The 13,607-nt window shown below is 39.9% G+C and overlaps 1 protein-coding gene across 1 annotated transcript in view; it reads right to left on the bottom strand.

Annotated features, from left to right (window-relative positions):
• Window positions 1-13,607, bottom strand: part of PLEKHH2 (pleckstrin homology, MyTH4 and FERM domain containing H2) — a 61,355-nt gene that overhangs the window by 32,072 nt on the left and 15,676 nt on the right. The window contains exons 3-6 of the mRNA XM_035111207.2: window positions 8,745-8,807; window positions 4,569-4,718; window positions 3,674-3,757; window positions 2,567-2,648 (exon numbers count right to left, since the gene is read on the bottom strand). Of these exons, the coding sequence (XP_034967098.1) occupies window positions 2,567-2,648; window positions 3,674-3,757; window positions 4,569-4,718; window positions 8,745-8,807 (379 nt within the window). The remainder of the gene's footprint in view (window positions 1-2,566; window positions 2,649-3,673; window positions 3,758-4,568; window positions 4,719-8,744; window positions 8,808-13,607) is intronic.

The raw sequence follows: 13,607 nt of genomic DNA, 5'->3' as shown, positions 1-13,607 counted from the left end.
TCCTGGGGCAAAATTCTCAACTCGAGGTAACTCTTCCAGGTTAGCGTAGTTTGTAACCTGAAGCGTTTGTAACTCGAGGTACCGCTGTATGTATTTAATAATTACAAAAAGAGAATAACAGTTGGGAGTGACAGACATAGATAGATAGATAGATAGATAGATAGATAGATAGATAGATAGATAGATACACCCACCCACCCACCCACGCACAATTCTGTTTCTCAATGAGCAAAATTTAAGGAAGAAGTGGGAAATAAAATAAACTGCATCAGTGTAGATACAGAAACACAAAAAGAAATAATATAAATCTGAAGATGGCACATCAGTAAACTCAGTCTTTCTTTCTTTTTCTTTTCTTTTTTTAAAAATCAGTCTGTTTTTTCAATTGTCCTTGGAGAGAGTGATAACATTCAACTCCTGAAAAGATACCCTGGTTCTTCTTGTACTTTTCTGACCCATAAGGGTTCATTTTTCTAAGCAGCTGTGTTTGCACTGATGAATTCTTTAGCCAAGATGAACCATAAAATATTTCACTCAAAGACTGTACATGCACTTGTAGGGGAAAAACTGTTTCTCATCAAGGCAAAAAAGCAATTCATCAAGACAAAAACAACTGCACAGAAAAAATAACCTTTATTGGCCTGAAAGGAACAAGAAGAACCAGGATATCTCTTCATGAGTTGAATGTTATCACACTCTTCATGAACAACTGAGAAAACAGACTGAATTTAAAAAAAAAAAGACTAAACAGTTGAAACAGATTTTTGTCTACTGATGTGCTATCTTCAGATTTATATTATTTGGTTTTGTGTTTTTGTATCTTCATTGATGTAGTTTATATAAAGATATATAGATTATTCTAGGTCTTGTAATTGTTTATGCTTTGACTTCTAGGGATCCTCATTGTTTTCGTTTTCTGACTTGGTATAAGGCAGCTTTTATTCCTATACTGGTTTTGAAAATGTATATTACAAAATCTTTTTATTTGGTTTTAAATCAGCAAAACCCTCAATCTGATAATGACTGTAAGCATTGCTACAGATCAGAAGAGACAAAGACTACATAATTCTGATTTACAAGCTTTCTTTCAAGCATCAGCAACATATTTGTCCTTTCTACTGGAGCCTTCACAGTTATCACTAGAAGAGAATATGCAAGTGGAAGGACTGATACAGCTATTATATATATTTAAGCCATTTGAAACTTCCTTTCATAGAAGTGTCTCAAGGCTGATTTAGGAATCATTGCCACCAAATAATAATAATAATAATAATAATAATAATAATTTATTCCTCAGCCACATAAAAAATTGTGGCCGTGTCTCATGATCATCCAAGCAACTCATCCATATCTGAAAATTCCAACATTACAAAATGTACATATAGCAATTTTCTAGATACTTCCTATGCAGATGGTTAGAAAATAAGCAGAAAAACAACATCTGAAGGAATCTTAAGTCTAGGTTTTAGAAAATGGCACAAACAAGTAATCTAATTCCACTGTGGCATCTACCTAAAAATGAAAATTGCAAAGGATAAATAATGCAAAGGAAGCTAGGGGTCCCAACTTCATATATTCCTATTATGGACATGAGAAATATATGTACCAGGTGATTCTCACAAATAGTGTAGCATGGGTTGCTAGCACCCGGGGCAAAGCAGGTATTGCGCTCCCTAGTGTGCTGAAGTGAGTGGAAGCGTCTCTACTGAAGCTCAGGGCAATGGGCAGAGGAAGCTGGCTGTGAGCAGGATGGAGGTGCTGGCTGTTGCCCAGCCATCAAGGCACCTCCATGAGGTACTGCTGCTGTTGCCAGACAGAGCCACAGAGAAGTGGTGCATGCGCGCCTCCTCGGGCTATGGCGCCACCACCACGTGTCTGGCCATCCACCCATATCCCCTGCCATGGACAGGGTGCTTGCAGCCAGCCTGGCACTGCCTAGCTGTGAGTCGAGGCAACCCACTTGTAGCTTGTACCAGTGCAGCAGACCTGGGCTCGAATGGGAGAAAAAAGCGGTGTGTGGAAGGACTGATTTTGTGAGCAGCAAAGTTCAAGAAAGGGGCCCGCAACAGTAGCCAAGGCTCAGAGGTGGGGAAGCATCCCTCATCCAACTTGTGCCCGGGGCACAAACATTGGCATGGAATACAACCTGTTATAAATACTTACAACCTTTTTCAGCCGTGGGCCCGTCCACCGTCCCTCAGACCATGTGGTGGGCCGGACTATTTTTTTTGGGGGGGGGGTGAACAAATTCCCACAAATAACCCAGAGATGCATTTTAAATAAAAGCACACATTCTACTCATGTAAAAACACCAGGCAGGCCCCACAAATAATTCAGAGATGCATTTTTTTTAAAAGGACACATTCTAGTTATGTAAAAACACGCCGATTCCCAGACCGTCCACGGGCCGGATTGAGAAGGCGATTGGGCCACATCCGGCCCACAGGCCTTAGGTTGCCTACCCCTGACTTACATACTCAATGTAAAGGCATGCTGGCAAATGTTCTAATAATGAAACACAGTACATAACACTTAAAGCTGTTTTCAGATAATCTTCCACATCTACCTTGCAATTTAGTCTGCAATATCCTCATCTCTTCAGTGTGGTTTTGATTTAACATGCGAAGGTTCTGATTTTCCACTTCTAGCTGAAAGCATATAGACATAAGCTCCTTTTCATGAGTAGAAACACTGAAAAACATTGCACCCAGAGAAAAGCCATTTCCCCCTATCTTATATGTATGAATAGTTCAAAATACCGCTTCAAGTAGGTAATATCTTTGCCACATCCGAAAACAATATAATTCAAAAGTTTATCAGAATTGCAGTTGTTGATCTCAATGCTTATTTAGTGAAGTAATAGCTCAGTTGATAGAACATGAGACTCTTAATCTCAGGGTCGTAGGTTGGAACCCCACGTTGGGCAAGACTCTTGCATTGAAGACTAGATGGCCCGTGTGATCCCTTCCAACTCTAGAATTCTGTGATTCTGTGATTTCAGTTTCTAGGTTCCTATTTCTTCATTTTAAAAAATTCTACATGTTATGGCTGCCATAAAATCTCAAGACAGAAAAATTCTACATGTTATGGCTGCCATAAAATCTTAAGACAGAAAAAGGCACTAAAACCAACCCATTCTCTTCATCATCAACCACCTTAAATCAAATGTACTTTCTTATTTCGAATGCACAGAAAGGGGGAATCCTAAATATCTTTAAATTCCCATTCTCTGACGCTTTGGAGAAAAGCAGTTACTGCATCTGGGATAGCACATCCTCTTTTCAAACTGCCTATGTCCCACAGATGACTTATATATGTGTGACTGACCAGAAGGACTAGTAAATACTTTTACATATCAGTAAAACTGCTGTACTTATTTGGAAAGCTGCTAATAACTCACTTTTTCATTTTTACTAGTGAATAGATAAGTTGGGAAATGGCAGTTGAGTGCTAATGGAACATGAATTAGTCCACTAAGATTTTCATCTGTGCATAGTTTTGAGTTGCCATTTTGTTGGCAGAGGATCAGTGAACGTCATAATGAATAAAACTAACCATTTAATGCCGGCTACATTTTCAAGCATTTAATTTTTTTCCTACTTGTACTGGTACATTTCTATTGATTTCAAGTGTTTGCAGCTCATCTTTGATACATTTTTCTCACAGCACTCACCTCATGGAGCTTGACAGTCACCCATTCTTTTATCTTAGCAGCTTTTTCTTCTATAATTTTTGCCTCTTGTATTCTTATTTGATTCTGAAAAAAATGAGACAGACCCAGCTCTTTTGCAACTTGCATTCTTGACCCCAAGAAACTTTTTTTGTCCACCCAACAATTGCCATTATGCAATTAAAGCAATATCTGGTGCTTAAGAAAACAGCCGACAACTCTCATCCCCTTACAAAAAGCCACTCTTGTAGAAACAACAAAAACCAATACCTCCACTAAAAATTCCGATCCTCAACCACAAAAGTGACCCCAATCTCTCCTCCAGCTAATGAGAAAGCATCAATTGCCCTTGTACAAGTTTTATAGGGCAGGAATAAGACATCAGTACATCAACACTATGGCTGATATTGCTGTGCTGGGACTAGATTGGATATCAGTGCTATTATGGCAACACATAAATATATGTTGGCAGTCTCAAGTCTGATCTTCTGTGAAGCTGCTTTATGAAGTTCTAAGAATTCCACCCCGCCCCTCAAAAAAAGGAACAGTTGCTCCAGAAATAAAAATAATACAGTGTTTCAAGAAAGCAGAAAGTTTGTCCCCAACACAATTTTTGAAAACACAATTTTAAGGGCCCAAAGAACTAGAAAAGGTCCCATTTAAAAGCTCCTTCTCAGATGCATGCCATGCAATATAGTAATCCACATTTACATTTCTGATCAAAATTTGAGATATGAATAGATTTCTTTACAGAATCTGATTACCGTACTTTTTCCAACAAGCCTTTCAGTGGAAGAAAATCTAGAAGGTATGGATTCTTTTCCCTACTTCGGTTCTTATCTGTTATACAACAAATTATAATTGTAGGTAACTGAGGGACAGCCATATAATTTCCAACCTGTTCTGCAAGCTGCTCTTCCAAATTATGTATAATGTCATCTTTCTCCTGCACCAGTATCTCCAGATCTTGACATCTCTTATATAGTCTTGTCTCTGACTCACTGGTTTGGACATTAGCAGCTTTTAGTTTCTCCTCCATAATTTGCACCTAAAAGTTAGAACATAGCACTATATATGAAAACTGTTTACACCACAGAAATAAAAGTAAGAAGAGAACCATGTATGCCGCCTTGAGCTGCTGGAGGGAGGAGGGTAATTTTGGTAATTCCCCCTTTCCTTTGCAGCCCCCAGGTCTATTTCCCACACAGTTCTGGAGGATACTCTTGCTGTCTGGGATAACTTTTTGGGTGGACACCACGGATTGCAGGAGGAATAAGCAGAAATCACCTTCCACTTCTTCCATCAGGAGGACAGTTCTGTGAGTAGAGTACAGTACCTCCAAAGAATAGTCTGAATCACCAGTACATACAATGGTGAATGAACACCAGTGTTTTATAATTACTATTAAAAAGTTTAGCAGGGATTATTTAAAGCATGCAATTTATTTTGAACTCATAGAGAAAATGTTTTAACTATTCCTGAAAAAATAGAAAGCAGATTACTTTTAAGACAGAAATCTGTTAAACTGTTTTCTGAGTCAAATTGTCTAGTCCACCAATATTGTTGCCTGCTTGCTCAGGGCATTTGTGAGCTGAGACTAGCATCTGCCATTGCACTGTGCTTAACCAACTATGAAATCCAACAGCTGCTTTAGCTGCATGCACGTTCCCTCTGCAAAACACCAGCATGTATACACAGAAAGTGATGGCCCCTTGCTAAGATTCCCTGGTTGGGGAACAGTGAACCATTGGATGTGCTGACAATCTCAACACTCTCAGTTATCACATGAGTTAACCTTCATTTCTAAAATTTGTTTACTATGTGAAATGAGATTAGATCTACTTTGCTTTTCTACTATTTACTGTAAATGGCATTTCCACAGTGGTTTTCATAGGGATTCCTTATAGTAAAATTGTACAGCCACCTTCTGCTATTTTATTTTATTTATTTTATTCTGTTTAATATACTCAGCCTAGTAAGGGAATCACGGTTCTTCCTGGCCCATTTCATCAAACATAAATTCCAGAATTTTGAATCAGGATCCTGTAAGAACCAGTGCAAAAAGTGGAGGAACTTCCATGAATAATCAGAGCAGCTGGATTGTAAGGTTATGAGTCTGCTGGATCAGGCCAATTTGTTCTAGCACTCTGTTCTCACAATGACCACCCCCTACTTTTCACAAACATGACAGTGCTGTTCACAGAACGCTGCAAGCAGGGCATAAAGGTCTTCTGCTAGTACTGCATGCATTCTGCCTCTGAACAGAGGTATTCCACTTAGTTACCCTAGTTTGTTTGTTTATTGCTATGGTACTTTTCAGGATAAACCCACCAATGCAGCTAACAAAAAAAAAGGTTAAAGGCAATACAAAACTACATAAAAAGGTAATGGAAGAGATTAATAGAACCGATTACAGCAATATTCAAAACATCTTCAAAATCTAAACATCTTCAAAAGTTTAGTTAATAGCCACCGAGTGATCTATTCTCAGTGAATCTGTCTAATCCCCCTTTAAAGTCATCTAATCCAGTAGCCATCACTACATGCTGTGGCAGCAAATTCCATAAGTTAATGATGCATTATGTGAAAAACTAATTTCTTTTGTCTGTCATGAATCTACTGCGAATGGATTCACTGGATGACCACAAGTTCTGGTACTGTGAGAGAGGAAGAAAATCATTTCTTTCTACTTTCTCCAAAACATTTAAATAATTCCACAAACTTCTATCAAGTGTCCCCTTAATTGCCCTAAAACTAAAAATTGAAATAGTCCCAAATATTGCACAGAATGTGCTCTAATCCATGGATCATTTTGACCTTTTGTATATTTTGTATCTTTGCAACATCTGAGATGGAGTGACCAAACTGATACAACAGATAAGATTCCCAGCATAGATACACATTATGAAGGTCCTGCTTATGTAACATGTCTAATATTAATTGTATTATGTTTTTGGCTAAATATTTAACAGTGCCCTGGTAACCGTTGCATGGATAATTCAATCAAAGCGTTATTTGTGAGATCTTCTCAAATAATAGGGGGTGGGGAATTACTTAAAAGTAAATTCCATGAAATAAAGGAAAGCAGTCTCGTACTCAAAGTTAAAAACATCATTTGAATTAGTGCTGCGCTGAACTTTTATGGTGTTCAGATTTAATGCAATTTTGGACTTTTAAAAGCATTTGCATTTCTTTCACAATTATTCACATGGATTGTTCCACTTAATCTGCTACGTTTTGGAGGAAGGGAACTGAAGAGAAAGCATTCACAATATCCAGACATCAGAGACAACATTCTCGGGCAATTGCACAGGTAGCTTTGTTTCATGCCAGCACTGCTTCAGAAAGGTTTTGCCTTAATTGAGGATCATACCCACACCAGACATTTAAAGTTTTCCCAAAGAATAATGGGAACTGTAGTTTGTTGAGAGTGCATCCCCTTTTTCCCCTAACACCCATCCCTTTGTGAACATTTTTTTTCACTTTTTTGCAAAGAGATGGGGAAAATTGCAGAAAAGAAAGGGGTGCGAGTTTCACTGGGCAAAAACATTTGCATGCCCCTCTAACCAGTTCTGCTCAAGACTATTTTGAACTCTTCCCTGACTACTTTATACTGTACCATGTGTGGGCATGAATGTTTATAAAAGACAGAATGCAGAGGAGAAGCTGATTGCAAACTACCAATTTATTGAGTTAAAAAGTTTTAGGGCCAACCTTGTAATAATTTGTCAACAAAGACATTTACAGGCACAGAGCTTGTCTATTTTAAAAAAGAACAATAAATAAATTTAAGTCCTAAAACACCCTCTTCTCCTTTTATATAAGCATAGCTTATAATAGAGCATGTGGTCAAGTGATGGAAAAGCTGAATATGCTTAACAACTCTGCTAAAGATAAAAGTCAAGGCTCAGTTTTCTATAAATTGCTAGCATATTTGCAGAGGCACTCAGGCTAAGCCATGAAGGCATTACAAGGCAGGCATACCAAGAGGGAATCATGCTGCTCACAGTTGATATTATCTTCCTATTTAAATTCAGACTCGTCAGGGTTTCTAAGACATTGAATCTGAAGACCCAAAGCTTCTGTCCATAGCAAATTTGTAATCTCATAAGTTTATGGAACTGTCTCCACTTCTACCTAGGATTTCTTCACACTAGATGCATTTTCTATACAAATTTCATGTTCATGTAGGAAATTGTGCACACCATCACATATGATGATCCCAAATCTGTTGTTTTGCAATTTGTAGACACAAAGGGCTCTATTTCCAATCAGAGCTTTCTGGTGTATTCCTATGGTAAAATACAAATGTATGCCAACAGCACTGGAGGGAAATTGTGGCAAGCAACCATAAAAATGGCTTGTGACTAGGTGACAAGGAGCAGCCTCCTTTCTTCTATTTGCTTCTGGGAACTTCACACACCTATCTGAGATTTTAAAACATACAAAAGTGCTTTAGTCCCAATAGAAACAACTTGGCTTCACTGTGGAAAATCTCTGGCATTCATCTGTAACAATCCTGGTTTATGGGAAGAGCCATAGCTCAGTGGCGCAGCTTGTATAAGGTCCCAGGTTCAATCCATAACATCTCCCAGAAGGGCTAGTAGTGGCTTAAACGCTGGAGAGCTGCTGCCAGTCAGTGTTGGCCTGCCGGAACTCCTGAAATAGGGCTGGTACAGGATTCGTTGGATTCTCAACTGGCCCTATTGTGTCAACCTGGGAGCTGGCATAGCAAAAATGCTCCCCCCCCCCATTTTTCCACTCTGGCAGGCAGGAGTGGTGGGCCTGTGGAGGTGCTTATACTGATCTATTAAGCCCTGCTCCTGCCAGCCATGGATTTTGATTGCCCATTAAAACTTGACTGAATGATGGGTTAAAATATGATTTTAAAATATAAATACAGGTGGGGACCATTTTGCACTCATCCAATTGTTGTCACCACCAATGCAGGAGTCGTTTTCAGCCCCGGAAGGGGGCAGAACCGGGGGGGGGGGTTTGCCTTTAAAATAAATTTACATTAGGTTAAATTCAGAACATTGTTGCTACTGTACATAATTCTGCATTATGAACATACCTGCTGAAAAGCTTTTTCTGCTTGTCGATCTGCATCAATCACTTGCTTTTCAAGCTGCTGCATCTGTAAAGAGATATTTTAGTAATAATAAAAATGAGATGCATGCTCCCTTGGTTGCTATCAATGGAAGTATTCTTCTTCGTCATAATATATAGCACTTTTTCTAAGGAATCAAAGAGATTCATATACATTAACTTGAGGGTCCATACAACAGTCTTATAAAAGTAGACGAATATTATTGCAATATTGTAGTCGAAGGTGGGTGGACCTAATTGTTAACAGCCTACCTTAGACCACCCAGAGACTTCATGGCTGTGGATCAAATCTATCACTTGGAAGGTTATCAAGGTTTTAAAAAATTTAATACCAGCTCCAGGGAAGGTGATTCTCATAAAGCCTAGCACATGGGGAGGGGAGGTTTAACCCTCCCTAGCCGGGATCCTGAAGAAAATCACCTTCCACACACAGCACTACGACTCTTAACTTTGGGGTGAGAAGAACTTCAATTAGGGTCAGTAAAAGCTCCCCCTCCCCAGCTAATGGGAGCATTGCAATGTCACGACAGGATTGATGGATAAAACGTCCCATCCCTATGCACTGTGGTATTGATAAAAATCAGAGGGCTCTGCACCTACTTTTTTTAAAAAAAACCCAATGTGCTTCTGAATTGCATATTTAGTATCACCTGTAGTTTAGCCTTGACCTAAGCTAAGATTTGAACAAGATATTTCTTGGTTCATAGCTTGTATCACATAACCAACTATAAATGAGACTAAAGATAAAGGTAAAGGGACCCCTGACAAGTCCAGTTGCGAACGACTCTCAGGTTGCGGCGCTCATCTCACTTTACAGGCTGAGGGAGCCAGCGTTTATCTGCTTCCACAGACAGTTTTTCTGGGTCATGTGGCCAGCATGACTAAGCCGCTTCTGACAAAACCAGAGCAGCGCACAGAAACGCCATTTACCTTCCCGCCAGAGCAGTACCGTCGCGGGGATTCGAACCACCGACCTTTCGATTGGCAAGCCCAAGCGGCACAGTGGTTTAACCCACAGTACTACCCGCATCTCTAAATGAGACTAAAGGTAACTCCAAAAAGAACCGAAGTAAAAAGCAAGTGTTGTATGTTATACTGAACAGGGTAGTTCTATGCATATCTACACGGGAGTCATAATGAATTCAATGAGGCTTACTTCTTAATAGACATAAATATGATCGGGCTGTTAATGACATTAAAGCCAGCATATCAGCTGATAAGCAAATGGCATGCATGAAACTCAGTGTTGATCTTTTGTATTTGAACCTGTCTTAAGGGAAGTGTTTGGAGAGTAGCTATTCCAGTTTATCCAACAGCATTCAGACATTATATTTCGCAAATGCTAGCCACAGTTTAATGAGCCAAAGTGGGCCATAGGATCTTGTGTCCCCGTTCCCCTCATACTAGAATTGTTAATGGAGCATGCACTCAGAAAATAGTTCTCAGCTAGTTAATAAATTAATGCCAATACCAAATTGTAGCTCCTTGTAAAGTTGACTGTGTCAAGAAAGTATGTTAAGTACTTTTGCATGAGTTCACAGTATTGGACAGCTTTCTGGCAGCATTTAAACTTTGATCTTGTAACTTGGAAATTTATTTGAACACTCTCAAATTCATGCAGTGCACAAGGTGCTCTAACTGTATGCTCAAAAACAGATATTTTAGCTGTCAGTATACGGTAGAAACTGGCTAATGTTTCAAGTCAGGTATTTTTTTTGCTGACAAAACTACCAGGAAGAGGAATTGGTGAAAGCTCTAAGAAGGATGCTCAGGTGTTTTATTACAGACTGTCCTTAACTACTGCCACCCAATGTAATAACTATTAAAAGCAACTATTACCCCTTCTAATATTCCTTCTCTATTGTAAATTTTTACCTCTCTAATTCAGTTTGGAGATCTACCATTTGGGCAGGATTCAACTTAATAGCTGTGCTAGCAGGAGCCAGAACAAGTCCCAATAGCACACTGGGGCTCCCTCCCTCCTTCTCCCACTCCCTCCTCAAATGACCCTGGGGGTCAGGAGAACTCTTAGAGTACTGTACAGAGGGAGAGAGAGATAATTTCACCAGACAAGCAGAAACCCTTGTGCTGATGCAGCAATCTCCTCAGGTCTACTTTGAATTCTGCCCTTTGTCATTTGTTTGCAAAACATTTTGAGGATAAAATTGCTTGCATCCACCAGGATCTTAACTCCACAGTTATATCAGATGGATCTCATGGGTGTCCAGAACACAGTCTAGTCTTGTTGTGTTGAATGAGTTTCAGTTAGTAATGCTCAAGGATGTGGCCAAGGTGCTTGTATCAGTCAGGGCAAATACTTGGCTGATAAAAACCAGTAGAGAGGGGACAGTAGTGATTAATGCCTCCTTGCAAGACAGGGTGGTCCTTGCTTGCTTTAAGGAAGCAGTGGTAAAACAACTCCTCAAGAAACACTCCCTGGATTCAGAAAATCTAAGTAACTACCAACCAGTTGCTAATCTCCCTTTCTTGGGCAAGGTTCTTGAGCAGGTGATCTCAGACCAGATTCAGGTGCTCTTGGAGGTAACTGATTTTCTAGAGCCATTTCAATCACATTTTAGGCCCTGTTTTGACACAGAAACGGCTTTGGTCACCCTATATGATGTGTTGGGAGAGAGAAGAAGAGGAGTTTGGATTTGATATCCCGCTTTATCACTACCGTAAGGAGTCTCAAAGTGGCTAACAATCTCTTTTCCCTTCCTCCCCCACAACAAACACTCTGTGAGGTGAATGGGGCTGAGAGACTTCAGAGAAGTGTGACTAGCTCCAGGTCACCCAGCAGCTGCATGTAGAGGAGCGGAGACCTGAACCCGGTTCCCTAGATTACAAGTCTACCGCTCTTAACCACTACACCACACATATGAGAAATGTGTCCCTGTTAATACTCCTCAACCTCTCAGTGGCTTTCAATGACAACAATCATGGTGTCCATCTGGAGTGGCTGTCAGAGTTAAGAGTCGGTGGCACTGCTTTGTGGTAGTTCTGGTTTCCAAAGAGTGTATCTTGGGGAGTGTTCGTCAGCCCTGCGGAACCTTAATTGTGGGGTTCTTCAGGGTTTAATTTATTCCCTGTGCTGTTTAACATCTACATTAAACCTTTGTGTGGGGCTATCTGGAGTTTTGGAGTACATTGTCAACAATATGCTGATGCCACACAGCTCTATTTCTTTTTTACAGCTGCAGGTGAGGCAGTGGATATGCTAGATTATTGTCTTATCTTGGTAATGGATTGGATGCAAACTCAAGGTCAATCCTTATAAAATGGAAGCACTGTTAGTGGGTGGCTCCATAGACTCAATGGCTGGGAGGTTGCCTGCTCTTGATGGGGATACTGTACACTCCTCTTTAGGTGTGGGTACACAGCTTGGACTTACGTCTGGATCTTTTGCTGCCACTTGAGGCTCCGGTGGCCTCCACAGTGCAGAGTGCCTTCCACTAGTTCCTGTTGGTGGCCCAATTGTGCCCCTGTCTGGACAGGGACAGCCTAACTACTGTTGTCTATGCTCTGGTAAACTCTAGGTTCGATTACTGCAATGTGTCATATGTAGGGCTGTCTCTGAAGATAGTGCAGAAACTTCAGCTAGTGTAGAATTCGGCAGCCAGGTAGCTCACTTGGCAATCTGGTTTGAGCATATTACACCGATCCTGGCTCAATCAGTATCTGGGGCCAATTTAAAGTGCTGGTTTTGACCTATAAAGCCTTAAATGGCTTGGGATCACAATACATCAAGGACCGCCTCTCTCCATAGGAATATACCCAGATCCTGAGATCATCCTCTGAGGCCCTTCTTTGTGTGCCTCTTCCATAAGAGGTCTGGAACATGGCAAAACAAGAACGGGCTTTTTCTGCAGCCCCCATTTGTGGGGAGGTTTGGCTGGTGCCTTCATTATACACCTTTAGGCGCCAGGCAAAACTGTTCCTCTTCAACCAGGCCTTTGGCTGATTGATATCCAATGCCCAAACTCGGAACCATGGTTACATATACAGTATATATCATACTTAGTAAAACCTTCTTCAAAGACGCAAAAACGAGTCAGATTTTTTAAAATACAGCTAAACTCAGGAAATTACTACTCTACATCTGACACTAATCAAACAATTCTCTGTGAGTTATTTTTGTTCCAACAATGAACAGAGAAAAGCCACATGTGAATAAATATCTAATGCCTTAAGGAAAAATAGTTCAAAAGCAAAGGCAATCTGCTTCCCTGCAGTCTCTTCCATAGAACACTTTATACTATTTCACAGAGTTCAGCTGAAAGTCTTTAGACTTTATTTAGAAGCATTTTTGTTTCTAGTAATCCCACAAACTGTATCATATTTTATTCTATGTTTATGACTTCCATTCAATCAGATCTTCAAATATTTGCTATCAATTTTCTCCAACTAAAGGAAATTTTTCATTAAACTAAAAAAGATATATATATATATATATATATATATATATATATATATATATATATATGCCTGGTAATATCAGTAAGTACAGTTGGGTGACTCAACTAGGTAAGCAAGATTGCAATACTTTAATAGGCAATGGTCAGTCTAAGGCATGGGTAGGCAAACTAAGGCCTGGGGGTTGGATCCAGCCCAATCACCTTCTAAATCCAGCCCACAGACGGTCCGGGAATCAGCATGTTTTTACATGAGTAGAATGTGCCCTTTTATTTAAAATGTGTCTCTGGGTTATTTGTGGGGCCTACCTGGTGCTTTTACATGAGTAGATTGTGTGCTTTTATGCATCTCTGGATTATTTGTGGGGCATAGGGATTCGTTCATTTCCTCCCCCCCAAAAAAAATACATTCCTGC

The sequence above is a fragment of the Zootoca vivipara genome, chromosome 3 (genome assembly GCF_963506605.1).
Source record: "Zootoca vivipara chromosome 3, rZooViv1.1, whole genome shotgun sequence".
NCBI lineage: Eukaryota > Metazoa > Chordata > Lepidosauria > Squamata > Lacertidae > Zootoca > Zootoca vivipara.
This window is presented reverse-complemented; position numbering and strand designations above follow the sequence as displayed.